The sequence below is a fragment of the Thamnophis sirtalis genome, unplaced genomic scaffold (assembly GCF_051295495.1).
Source record: "Thamnophis sirtalis isolate CommonGarterSnake01/CBP01778 unplaced genomic scaffold, rThaSir2_p1.2 scaffold_6, whole genome shotgun sequence".
NCBI lineage: Eukaryota > Metazoa > Chordata > Lepidosauria > Squamata > Natricidae > Thamnophis > Thamnophis sirtalis.
In genome coordinates this window covers 57,200,295-57,215,022 of record NW_028261386.1, presented here as the reverse complement: position 1 = coordinate 57,215,022, position 14,728 = coordinate 57,200,295, and the positions used below count along the sequence as shown (strand labels likewise).

General features: G+C 34.6%; 1 protein-coding gene across 1 annotated transcript in view; it reads right to left on the bottom strand.

The window, feature by feature from the left end:
- The window catches only part of BTBD9 (BTB domain containing 9), a 126,612-nt gene that overhangs the window by 21,278 nt on the left and 90,606 nt on the right, over positions 1 to 14,728 (bottom strand). Inside the window, exon 9 of the mRNA XM_087717917.1 lies at positions 11,973 to 12,080. Within this exon, the coding sequence (XP_087574043.1) occupies positions 11,973 to 12,080 (108 nt within the window). The remainder of the gene's footprint in view (positions 1 to 11,972; positions 12,081 to 14,728) is intronic.

Sequence of the window (14,728 nt, the reverse complement as noted above, 5' to 3'; positions counted from 1 at the left end):
GGTTGTGAGTTTCCTTTTTGATTCAATTCAAGGTGTAGGTTATCACCTTTAAAGACCTTCATGGCATTGGTCCAGGTTATCTGAGAACATGTCTCACCTAGTTAGGTTATTTGTATATGCACTTTTCCTTACTGCCAATAGCTCCTCATATAACTCAATAAGTAAAAGTAAATATTATTAATTTATAGTATGTTCAGTTAAAAAATATGAAATCCAGTAATTATCTGAAGCGATATCTTTTAAAAAGTGAAGTAAGTCAAGCTCAACTGGTTATTTTCTGGCACATTTATTAATCTTCTGATATTAAGCCCAGGCAACAAGCCAGTAGATCAGTTTTTTTGTTGCATCCAATGAATCTATAGCTATCGCCATCAAAATGCAGACATGACTCAGATGCTGCATTTGATCGGGCAAAAGGGTATTCATTGATCCGAAAAGCAGGCCCTGCATCACTAGGCCCTGCATCACTACACTAGGAAGATGATAATTCATGCAATTTTCTTGACAGAATTCAGAAGTGATTTGCAATTGTTTTCTTTTGGATATCTTTTCAATTCTGAAGTATAGACAACTGCCTAAATGATATTTCAAACCTTTAAAGAGACACAGCAAGTTGTACAACTGTCCCTGAATTCAAAAGATAAATAAGTATCTCCGTTTAGCAAATATGCAGGGATTCAGTTTGCTAATAATTCTTTTTCTACCTACTTGCTAAGACAAGCTTAAGAAACAAAGCCACCTAACTAATAAGAAATGTGGCTGAGTTACTTCTAAGAAAGTATGTTTCAAAGAGCACTTGGATATCAATGTGCTGCATGTTTCTCCACATAATCATAATATTTTATATTGACCCTGATGTTTAAAGTACCTTCAGATTCTGATTTAATGTTCTTATTAGTGTTAACATGAAATATCTGATACAAATAACTGTAGTTAATCATTAATCATTGAGAGGAGGAAAACCACATAAAGGAAATAAAGGAATTAGAGAAAGATTGCACCAGCTATAAGTCTTAATTGCACTTTCAGATAAGAGATAAATTTGGAGCTATCATCATACTCTGGTAAAGGAACTTATCTCCTTTACCTAGAAGATCATTCAAAATAATTACTAAACTGTAATCATTGTGAATAATATAGTATTAATTTAGTTGCCATTTATTGAGGTATCAATGGTACTAGGATGAAAGTATGCAAGTTTATTTCTAGAAGCAAAATACAAAAGGGAACAGGAACTGTTAGAGCTGGAAAAGAAAAAAATAGTGATTTCCTCTGAAATAATATCTCTCAGTGTGTGTGTGTGTGTGTTTGTGTTTCTGTGTGTGTGTATGTGTGTGTGTGTGAGAGAGAGAGAATTCCTCTGAAATATTTTCTCTCTATATTTGTGTGTGTGTGTGTATTTGTGTGTGAGAGAGAGAATTGCTCTGAAATATCTGTGTGTGCATTTGTGTGTGTGTTTGTTTGAGAGAGAGAGAGAGAGAAAGAGAGAGAGAGAGAGAAAGAGAGAGAGAGGAGAGAGAGAGAGAAACTATAACTACTACCTTTTAAATTATGATTTATTGTTCATGAGAAGCATTGAAAGCCATATCATTAGAGACCTATGAAGCTGGACTGATAATATAACTTGAGGAAATATAATCTCACAATAACTCCACAGGGGAAAAATTGAAGACCTAATAATTCTTTTATTTTTTTGATTTCTATGATTCATGTATTTAATTTATACTGGTAAAAGCTTCTCTAGAATGAATCAATAGTTTAATACTGTACAATTTTAACTGCTTTATGTCAGATAGGTGATGTTAAAAGATTCACAAGACCTACACCAGCAGTTAGTATGAACTATGATTTTCAATATTCAACAGCAATCAATATTCTAGTTAGGATATAAACTATTCCATAAGAATGAAAAAAAAAATCAACTGATTTTAGGAAGCTGTCAATTGTTTCATTAGTTAAAATTACAAAAGCTGTACTTTTAAATGAAATCTTTTAATTGTAATCTTTCGTTCCAGATGGAACGAAAGATTACATTATTTTAAAAAAATATCTTTGGACAAGACTTTCATCCTAACCATTTTTTTAAAGAATTCAAAACAACAGCATTTTCCTACAGGAAGGATTCTCATAATTAATTCCAAAATTTTACTGGCCTCTTAATCTGACTCTTTAGTGTGTTTGTAACTTTTCAGAAACAATGTTCTAATCATTTTTAAGAGCTGTGGTGGCGCAGTGGTTAGAATGCAGTACTACAGGCTAGTTCTGCTGACTGCCAACTGCCTGCAATTTGGCAGTTTAAATTTCACCAAGCTCAAGGTTGACTCAGCCTTCCATCCTTCCAAAGTCAGTAAAATGAGGACCCAGACTGTTGGGGGCAATATGCTGACTCTGTAAACCACTTAGCGAGGGCTGCAAAGCACTGCAAAGTGGTATATAAGTCCAAAGGCTACTGCTATTATTACTGAATCATGAAAGTGATTAAGAAATGAGGCCTGGTGAACTTTATGTCCATGTAATCTACATTACAACTGTGAGCTTGGTTGAAAATGACTCCAACTGCTCGACTCACAATTCAATCATAAAAACTTCAGTTCCCTCAATATAATCATCAGGAACAGTTGTCAGGAGTGCAAATGGACAATCTCACAATCTGTTAGGTAAGCTCCCTGTTGGGAGAGCGAGTGCGTTCAGAGAAGCGTTGTGAGAGTTGTGTTGGAGAACACACAACCAGCATACAGAGACACTGCAGTTTAAATAGGGTTTTACTTTCGTGGAAAGAGGTATTAGAGTCCATCAAACAGTCCAAGTCATACACGGTTAACACAGACAGTCATCAATGTCTTTCAGTTAAGAGATAATCCAAATAACATAGTCCATAATCATACAAACAGTCCGGTACACAAAAGTTTGCTAGCAGTTGCAAAACTTACAATATAGCTCACACTGATCACTATACGACACTTCTAACAGCCAGTTTCCAAAACACTCAGATCAGATCAGCATCTAACAGTGATTCTGGCTCCCTCTTATGGCCGATTGAGGAAATAGCACACAATCACATTTACAGCATGATTTAAAGAAACAGCTACAGCATTGTTACATGATTTATATATTGCCAACCCAACCGTTAGATTATATTCCTAACACAATCTTTCCTTTTTCTAGCCAGAATTCATCATCTGGCCACCAATCTATGCTACAATATCGTCCTCATTCCTTCAGGAACAGTAATTCAATATCATTCCTCACTAGAAGCAAATTGCTTTGTATTTTGAAGAGTGTTATATGTAATTGATACACATTATCTGTAGTTATTTCTATTTTTAATGCTCTAAGGACAATTATGATATACTTCTCTAAAATATTTTTCTTAGAACCAAAGAGTATAGTCAAGTGGTACTATATTGATATATCTGTGTTTTGCCCAGTTTCTCATTTAACAACCAATACTGTGCAATTTCTATGGTGAAAAAAATGTCATTAACTATTAAATTATCACTCAAACATAGACATTCTCTTAATTCTGAAAATGTATTAATATTCTCATGGTGCTTGAAAAAATAATTTGGGGAAATTATATTTGGCTTAAGATGTTTCTGAGTAACTCTTATCATATAAAAGTGTAAGAATTGAAGGAACTTTGGCGCTTATCTAGTCCAATATCCTGCTCAGTGCAGAAAACCGTTAATGTAGCATTCCTGATAGATCCAGTCTCTGTTTAAATACTTCCAATGAAGAAGAGTCCATTACCTTCCAAGGCCTATTCAATTGTTGAATGGTTTTTGCCATTCAGATAGCCTTACTGGTATCCAACTGAAATCCATTTCCTTATAATTTAAACTCATCTGATGTGATCCAGTGACATCTCGCATTACAACCACATTGCTTAGTGATTGAAACTCTAGTACCAATTGTAGTTGTAAATTGAGGAAAATTGAGGAATATTGTACTGTCGTTGTCATCCTCCTCATCTTCATCATCATTTTAATTGTATCCTGCCTTTCTGCCTAAAGGGGATAGGTAATTGATGACTTGGGTTTTTTGCTACCCAAGTTCAGCAATAGTGGAATGTATTCTGTGAGTTAAAAAAAAAGCAATTTTGATTCTTAACATGTTGCCCTTTTCTAAATGTTTGGACTCAGTCAGCTTCTGTGACAATTACACAGAACACTGCAAGCTGAATCATTCAAAAAACCACAATATACCACTTTTCTCAGTTCTGGAATAAGCCAAATATAATAATTGCTCATGAATTTTGTTTAGACTTCTAAAGCAAAATGCTGTATTTTCTACTTCTAGGTTATGACATATTACCAAGATTCAAAGTACCTTGCATATGGATGACAGAATGAGTCTTACTTAAAATAAGAGCTATGAAATAATGAAAAACCTGAAAGCATTCTTTGAAATCTTGAAATATGAATGTGTAAATTCATAAACAGTACATGGTGAATGAGACAAAAGTAGGGTAACAATATATAAACAGTGAGGTTTTTTTATTTTACTAGCAACAGAGAAAAATTATGTCTTGCAACAAATGTATTAATGTATTATAATAAACTGCATCTTATTTCATTGTACCATGAAAAATTCCATATGTTCCACAGTTTACAGAATTGAAAGTAGAATATTCGATGTTCTAACGGCTAAGCATATTATGTGAATTTCTACTGATCTATAAACATTAATTTATATTTTAAGTTATGCGCAACAATAATATATTGCTAGACTAGGAAGTTGTATAAACTAAGATTCATGCAACTTTAACAGTGACAGCTTTTTAAAGATGGCAATATGAATTAAGGAAATTGCTGAATCCAGTTACTAAATAGATGTATTACACCACTTAAAAAACATTTTAACATTTTGGACTTCACTATGGTTATCCAGCTTCAGAAATCACATAATTTACATTGCTTAACATTTATAAATATTAAAAGAACAAATGGAAGATAAAACTTTGTACACTTCATTTTCCAAGTTAATGTAGCTGGATGCATTGTTTTAACTGCATTATATATTCATTTGGTCTGGCAAGGGTGTGTAGGACTTAATTTTCTTAAGTGGCATTTCATAGCAAAAATGATTTAGATTTTAGATTTGTGGGTTCCTCCTTCTAAGTGGTTGACAAAAACAGGTCAATTAAACCCTTCTGAATTTTTTTTTTGCACTAACTAAAATTACTTTCCAAAGCCAGAATTTGATATTTCTTTGAAATTAACCATAAGGTTACACCATATGGCATGACAATTTTTTACTAAATAAAAGTGTAAAGTTCTAAGCCCTTCTCTCAATTATTTGGACAGAAAGGAAAGAGCACACTGTATATACAAAAAAGCTCACTGTGGCTGTCTGTATACAAAGGGCTAAAAATGGTTTAACTTCCATAGACATGCAGTCAATGTATCTAGATTTGGATACATTGGATGGGATCTGAATTGAGAAATGTATTTATACTCTCCATTATTCAATTCTCCTTAAATAAATGAAAAATGATGCATTAATGTGATGTTTATGCTGACGTGACTCTTTATCTTCTCAGAATTAAACCAAATAGCTATGGCAACCAACTCCTCCATTTCACCATCATCTGACTTATTCTATGCTTCAAATGGTGAAAAGAAAACATCCAGCTAGCTGTTAGGCTTCATGGAACTTCTAACATACAGTATATCTTTTAATTCATAAAAACCACATGCCATCTCTTTGTGTTAGAAAGAACCTTAAAACAAAAGTATAAAGCCGCAGCAGCCTGGGAAACTCCAAATGCACAGTGCAAAGCTACCGTGCCCCAAGAACCCCCAGCTGTGTACTGTAAAGCTGCAATACCCCAGAAAGTTCCAGCTGCCCCAGCAACGGAATGGGCCAACTTGCTGCAACCAACACACCACTGCCTCCTCACTGCAGGACAACTCACCACAGCTAACTCGCCACAATTGTATCTCCATGGGACAACTGAACAATTCAATTTAATTTTAAAATAAATAAAATTATTTTATTTTTTTATTATTCACATTTCATTTTGTCTTCCTTTTGCATCCTTTCTTTAATGGTTTTATGGTTATGGTTTTATGGTTTTATTATTTATAGGCCGCCCTTTTCCCTGAGGGGACTCAGGGCGGCTTACAATATATAGGGAGGGGAGTACAAGACAGTAAGACATAAGACTTAGTAAAAATAGTACACAACATTCATTATTCGGGTGGGGACGGATTACGATCTTTATCCCCAGGCCTGACGGGATAGCCAGGTCTTGAGGGCTGTGCGGAAGGTCTGGACGGTGGTGATTCTATCATGATTCTATTCCACCATTTCTTTGATGTTAGTGTAAGTCTTGTCCTGTGGCGAGTTGTCCCACAGCAATTGACCATGGCTAGTTATCCTGTGGCAAGTTACGGTAACTTGGCTAAGGAGAGTTGGCTGTGGTGAATTATCACAGAACCCCCCTCCCCCAAGCAATGCTAAACAAAGCTGCAATGCCCTGGGAGACTAAAGCTGCCCCAGTCCAGTCACAATTGACCTCACAACTCTGCACTCCAAGGTCTCTGCAACCTTCGCCATCTTCTTGCTGCCACTGCTTATAAGGTCTGCCTACTCGGGCCCTTTGCAAGACAGAAACTGTCCACATGAAGCCATTTCCAGCTATCATGAAGAAAATGCATGAACGAACTTGGGGAAAAAGTCCGGCTGGCATGCCTGGTCAGCAGCACAAGCAAGGAAGGCCAATTAGAGCAGCAGGAGCCATGGACTACAGAGGACCAAAAGGACAAAGATTTGGGGAAAGAGGTGGCTGTGGGGAGTTACAGCACCTCTATGCTCATAAATGCAGGTGGGTTGGGAAGTGCCTGAATTTTGATGTTGTAACTACAGACCATTGCAGTGGTCACAACTGGGGACCAGTTTTAAGTCCTTTAATTCAGTATCATTTTACCTTTGAGTGGCCTCTGAACAAATGGCCATAAATCAAGGACTACCTGTATTTAAATATCTATATGCTTTGAAATTTCAATATAGTAAAACACTGTAGAGGGCAGAGGAAATGGCCTTCAATAAATGTCAGAAACTCTTATTTCATTCAAAGATAAAGGGAGGGAGGTGGGAAGCACATTCAGATTTGCAAGATTCTGTTACTAAAGCTTTACAATAAAAATAGTGCTGACCTAGATGGCATTGGTTTCCTTGTCAGGTTTATGGTAAAGAATGAATATGCAGCTGTAGCTGTTAAGCAGCTGTTCGCCAAGCTTCCCATAAGGGACTATTCTAACTGACTAAGCTGTCCTCTCCTTGAACCTAAAGAACAGAACGATTTGTAGGGAGAAATGTCAGAGAATAATCTGAATTCAAAATCAAGGTAGAAAGCTTCGGGTGTGTAGTCACTTTTTGTTTTTGCAAACTCGAACTGTAGTGTCCTAAACTCAGCGACACCTTTTTGGAGATATCAAGGGCTACTCCACACACTTTAAGGCAATATGGGAGGGGAAAGGGAAGTGCAAATGATGAAAGCAACTTTGCATTGAACCAATGAAAGCTCTTTCCCTTTTGAACATGTACCATGACATCACACACATGTACAAAAACAGCAGGATTTCAGTAGTTTTGACCACAAGGTAGTGGTGGATCTTGCAAGTGCTTTTGATGGAGGGCCAAAGATGAAGGTATGGTACACAATTACAATTACTAAAACAATGAAAATTACATGGTTTGTTAACCAATTTAGCCCTTGGTGACAGTTTGTTTAAAATACAAACAAATGTATACAGCAGTGGTGGGTTGCAGGTGGTGCGCCCCAGTACGGGCGTACCGGTGTCAGGCCGGAGCACCGGGTACCGTTCTGGTATGGTGCTCTGGAGGACCCACCCACCTGCGCTCCTTACCTATATTTGAGTTCTTCGGCGCTTCTGCGCATGTAAGCACCTGCTACAGATGGAACGTTGTGGAGGCTCGCGGAGGCATCACAAGAAATAAGGGTGTGCTGCATGTGTGTGCACGCATGCTGTGTGCATTCATGTAGTGAACACCGGGCCCAACTGTACCGGTTGCAACGGGATCCGGAACCCACCACTGGTATGCAGTGATAGATCAAATAGATCACTAGAAAAATCCAACAATTGAATCCCATTATAGGGGATTCATCTCCCTCCCCCTTTTTTCCCCTTTTATCTTCTCTTAGGATTTAAAAATGTTTTCTGCTTTGGGCTCTTGAGACTTTGGGCTGACTATTCAAGAGAAGAAATATTTTCTTACTTAAAATTTGCTATTTTTTCAGTTTTAATTCTGTTGTTGACAAGTTTCCCCTGAGTTAATCTTTTGGGGCAGAATGCTTAGCCTTCTGAGTATGTCTGAATAGATTTAGGCTCCCCCCGCTCCAAACATAATTTTTGAATTTCTACCCTTCTATGTGGCACTCTGATTTTATTATTTTGAAGGCTTCATAATTTACTATGTAATTTTTGTTTTAACATTTTCCTCATTTTCTTTTCATAGATGAGTATTTCCAGGAAGATTTGTATCTATACTTTCAGATTGCTGTCTTCTATTTTTCATCCAAATATGGAAGAAACTTTCCCTGGAATCTCTGCTTCTTATTAAACATCTATAAAGATTTCCTTTCTTGTTATAATATTTGGACTTGATTACTATATAGATGAAAATCTTAGAAACTGTCTTTAATTAACTTGGGTAATAGGAGTTCAGGTGAGGCTAGAATCACATAATTAAAGTGCTGCTAACTTTGCCAAAAGGGTTTTTTTTGCAATGATTTCATGTAATGAATACAGTTTTTGTCTTTCTTTTCTAGTAGATTTCACTAAAAATGAAAGTGAATTAAATTTTAAATACTGTAAGCTCTGGATGTTACAGTGACCCCATCTTGTGGTTTATATCCATAATTGTACTATCTCTGTAACTATTCCTTGTTTCACATTCTAATCATGTATATTCTTCTGAATTTTATTTTTCCTAAAATACATTTATCCCATGAATATAGTTTCCCATAATAATGTGAATTTTTACTTCATAGAATAAGAAATATTTAGTAATTTCCTTCTCTTTTTTAATTAATATAACACACACACATACACACACACAATCAGGCAAAACAAAAACAAACCTTTTCTTTTTTTTATGATTTACATAATTCATAAAACAAACCAACAACAATCTGGATAATACACTGACTTTGATCATATGAAACAATTGTAATGTGTCTAGATTTTGCTGATAGTGTAGAAATAGCTTTATAAAAAGTAAAAGTTCACTCAGATTTGCCTCTAGTGGCTTCATGGCTTCTGGCCTTAGAAATTTGTTTGATCGCTACTGAACAGTTTTTCCAGAACCTTCTTCTGGGGTATTATTTAACTTCCCATTTTATGTTATACAATATCATATTTTATGAAAAGCCAAATAATTTGATTTTGAGGAAATTGAAATTGACAACCCTACAATATTTCCTAAATACTGGAAAATTATATCTTCCAGTGGATCCAGGGTATTTAAAATTATAAATAATTGCTCTGGCTAAAAAATGAACACAATAACAAAGAACTTCGGGAAACACTACAATGAGTGTCACATTTATCCAACACACTTTAACTTTATTAGCCATTGTGTTTTTACTAACATATTAATTTATTTATACAAATATTTTATATTATTTTTTGCCGTTTTCTTTTCTCACCATTATTTTTGTCCCTGGTTTATTTTCTTTTCATCTCTATGTATTTTTCCCTCATTCTGTTTTTCCAATTAAAAAAAAAACTGTACACATTACAGCATGCTGATATTGAAAGCTAGAGAAAGAATATGTTTATTTATCAACAAAAGTAATGTGCATTTTTAAAAAGGTGTTCTACAGATCAGGGGTTCCCAACCTCTGGGCCGCTGTGGAATGTTTGCAACCAGATTGTGGAAACTGCAGGCAAGCATGCACGTATGCATCCCCAGTTGTGTGACCAATGCTCAAGCATGTGCACATACACTCCAATTATGTGAGCTGTGGGCAAGTGGGAACTCTGCGCACACAAATAGAGCTGTGCTTGTGCACTCGCTGTCCGCTTGTGCAGAACTATCCCCTCCTCCCCCCCTCCTCCGCTGCCAGTCTGCAAACCCAGAAAAATTGGGGAACTCTGCTACAGAGGATTATTTATTTATATTAAAACTATAAACTGCCCAATAGCCAAAATGTTGAGTGGTTTACAGCAAATAGCTAAAATAATTTCTAACAATAATAATTTCTGTGAAATGCTGAAAAAACTGGATCAAATTTGCACTCAAATTTGGAGAAAAACAAAACAATTTATATAGTTGCATTAAACCTCTCACAGATTAGATGAACCTATTAACATTTCCTATATTTTTAAACAAAGCCTAAGAAAAGAGTTAATTGGGCTAGATATCCTCTCTGGTAATGTGATCAACACACTATTTTCTCTCTTAGCAGCCTAAAACTGTTTTTTGTTAATTCACACAAAAAAAGTTGTTACTCCAGTTCTACAAGCAGGCATCAAAAAGATCAGCTGCATAATTTTGATTGATCTAATGTAGATGATATAATTACAATAAGAGTCAGTTTGATGTCGTGATTAAGGCATCAGGTCACAAACAAGAGATTGTGAGTCACCTTAGGCACACAGTCAACTGAGCCCTAGAAAAGAAACAATGGCAGATCACTTCTAAAGAAATTTGCCAAGAAAGCTTCAAGGAGTCCAAGCAGCCTCTGAGAACTGGACACAACTGAATGGAAGGGGAAAATGCATTTTTTTAAAAGATTAGGAACAGGCTGAAAGTTTACAGACAACCATGAGTATGTTTGAGAATCAACTTCAGTGCATTGCTCATGTGGACACTTTCTGTCCTAAGATCAACATAATTTCAACCCTGATATTTTCAGACATTATGGCCTTTGGGGTTGGCAGATTTAGAATGATCTTACTGATTTGGATTATTTTTATGTTTGTCATTGTTCAGATGTATTTATTTACTGTACTCTTCCTGTATGAAATAGGTTTAATATCTTCCTCTATAATTTTAGCAGCACATATTTCTCTTATTAGAGCCAAGAAACCAAACATCAGAAATATTTGCCCTTTCAGAGAGAAGAGAACATGAATCCATTTCACTACTGTCACACTGTGTTGAGAAAACATAATTTTTCCAGAAGGGACTTTTTTTAAACCTGTATGCAGCATTTAAAATGACAATTACAAGACCAATATGCATTAATTGGCTTCCATTTAAAGAAGACAGCAAGCTTCTTCTCTGAAGATAATAATAAATACGCCAACATTTCCATCACCAGCATTTTGAGAATTAGTAAGAAAGGTAGAGAGGGCTTTAAGAATAACCTGTCACTTCAGGCCCTGAGTTCTAAATAATTAATTTACACAAAAATACTATATTAAAATACAATTAAACCAACCAAAGGCAGCATATGCAGACTTGAAAACAGGTTTTCACACTTGACTACACTATCAAATGCATTTCCTGACATGTATACTGAATTTCATTTTCTTCTTTTTTGTTTCTCATTATTTTCTTTGGCACTCTCACTGATCAAAGAGGTTTGCTGAAAATGGTGTTGTCTTATTTTTCCTGCTGAGACTTTGCAGGTACTCTTTATACTATAATCTAATTCCATAAACAAAGGATTAGCTCATCAGATGGATTAAGCAAATAGGAAGCAGCAAGGAAGAATACCATTATTCAATCACACATTAAAGAACATTTAAAAAACCCACAGAACTAAGCAGTCCTTGTTTAAAATTTTACTTTTTAAACTGGATTCACTAGAAATGTCCTTTTTTATTGTGACTCAAAGGATAAATGCTTATAGAATAACAATGAAACCTCTTTCACAAGATTTTAATTCTTAATTTTGATCTTGCCCTAAGTATAATACAATACAAAAGCTTCTATTTTATTTATTATTTATATGTTCTCTGATCCAGATGTTTAGATATTTAAATGAAACTCACTTGCAAGAAACTTTTGTTCGGTCAGCCACCATGGTCCACTGCTGCTGATTTGTAGATACTTCAATGTAATAGCTGTAGCTCCTATCATCACAATCCCAGAGGAGTAATCTGAAGGGCAGATAAAGAACTCAAAGGTCACCTCTATATGGAATTTTGTATTAACAATTGAGTTTTTAAATTAATTGCAGAATATTTGTCATAAATAACATGTATTATTTAGCTTTACATTTCTAAGAGCAAAAATTTTAATATACAGGTAAGCCTTTCAAATACAAGTAGTCCTCAACATACAACCACAATTGAGCCCAACATTTATGTTGTTAAGTGAGACATTTGTTAAGTGAGTTTTGCCCCATTTTACAACTTTTCTCGCCACAGCTGTTAAATGAATCATTGCAGTTGTTAAATTGGAAATATGATTGTTAAGTGAATTTGGCTTCCCCACTGATTTTGCTTGTCAGAAGGTTGCGAAAGATGATCACATGACTCCACATCACTGCAACCATCATAAATATGACCCAGTTGTCAAGCATCCAAATGTAAGTCAAGTGACTATGGTGATACTGCAACAGTCATTAGTGTGGAAAATGGTCGTAAGTCACTTTTTTCAATGCTATTGTAACTTTGAACGGTCACTAAATGAACTGTTGTAAGTCAAGGACTACCTGTACTAGGTATATGTTTTTGATAATTTGGATTTCTAAAATTATTATTCTTCAGATTTCCTAGCACACAGTAATTCTGGAAAAAAAAATCAACTACTGTGCACTGGATTCATCAATTTGTTTTGTATATATGTGGACTAGTAAGAGGTGCTTTAAATTGAAGCTGCCTTGTTTCTTGGCAACATTTTTATGAAGATAGCCCTGAGATCTTCTCAGAATTTCAAATACTGTTATGTTCCCAGTCTCAAAAGGTAAATAATTTGATAATTTTCTTCTAGGAAAAAAAGAATGGCTAAAGTATTGATTGGGATGCCCGAGTTTTGTGACTACTGGAATATGTATATACTTCTCTAGATCTTGGAAAATAATAAATAGCAATAGATGAATTTTAAAGCTATCAACAGTATTAACCATAGCAGCTTTCAGTTTACTCATTAGATGTGCTAGAACATCCTTCTTCTGGAATTTCCTATTTTTTAAGTTTAGAGAACAATGATTGCTTAAATAAATGAAGTTTACTAAGCAAATATTAATTAAAACATATGAAAAAAGATGTTATTTGCATTGGCAGTTATAACAATCTTCTTAGACTATTTATATTGCATATGATGAATCATCGCCTCCCCATCAGTGTCTCCTTGTTTGTCTTCAACTGCTGAAAAAAGTATTGCTTCTACAGAATAATTTCATTCTTCACTAATTGCTATTTAAATGCTTTGTTTTAATGCTGAAGGATTGTTGTAAAAGTTGGTGCTTTTTTTAAAGAAAAAAACTTATTCGTTTGAAAAAAAATAAACCACTGATTTAGAACTGGTCTTATTTAATAAAAATGTTAAATGTGATATAAAAATAAGAAAAAGATTCATTCTTCAGATTTGTAAATCTTGTAATATTGATTAGGTTGATATGCTGCACAAACAAGATTTCCAAAACCTACTGTAGAACCCTCTATATAAACCTGGGGTGTTATTAATAAATAATTTTAAGAGCCAAAAATAAAAGAACTCTGAAAAGAGAAACTTTTAGTTCTCATTAATGCTGAGTTTCTGGAAATTAAAAATTCAGAGCTGATTCCATTAAAACTCCCCAAAGCAGCATTCCACATTTGGTTAGAATAAACATCCAGCTATCTAAAGTTCTACTTTCTCATTCACTGGCTTTTTGTTTAGCACCAATATCTTTTGGTTGCTCTAAGCAAAACTGTAGCTAACTTGCTTATTAAAAAATCTGTCAACTTAAGGACAGAATCTCGAATGTGTGTTGAGCTTATAAACATAGTTGTAAATCAATGCAGAAGTTTTAATTATGGGATAAATCTTTTGAAGAATTACAAGTACTGAAACAAAACCATGTAAAAAAGGAAATAATCTAATTAGATTTTCCATGAGATCACTTTTTTATAACTGGGGACTCTGCAGTTTCCTTGATTTAAATTGCCAGAGTAACAGAAATTATACAAAAAAAATATCAATTATTTTGAATTGAACATCAGTAGATAATACAATGTTGCTGATTAATAACTTAACTAAAAACCAACTTAGCAGGGGACAGTCTCAGCACAAAAACATTATGAATATATGGAACATTTATGAAAAGAGCAGAATAGTTGATCATGACAGAATATTTATCCAGTGTTAACAAAATGATAACACAGGTCTGCAATTAAAAAGCTGTTTGATTATTTTCATCTAATTTCCATGTATTTTGGTGTGCTGAAAACAAATAAAATATTGAAAAAACTCCTAGACGTCATGATTTGCCACAACATGCAAAATTGTCTTCAAATTTATCATTTTTTTTTATTTTTGGTATTTTTTTAATATTATGGGTTTTTAACCAAATTTAAAATCTAAATTACTATTAATTAAATCACATAAGTGCATTTAAGATATAAAATGCCAAAAAACCTTTAAAGGGTTTGTCCAAGTTATGTAAAAAAAATATAGCACTGTAAATCTGATGGTCAACAATATATACATAAGCTAAGCAAGTTTTAAGTCTGTGCTTCTAATGGTAGAAGGAGTTAATCTTTCCTGAAGAATCAAGTGGGAGGGAGACACAGGGCAGATTGCAGCATCTCCGGTCAGTGCA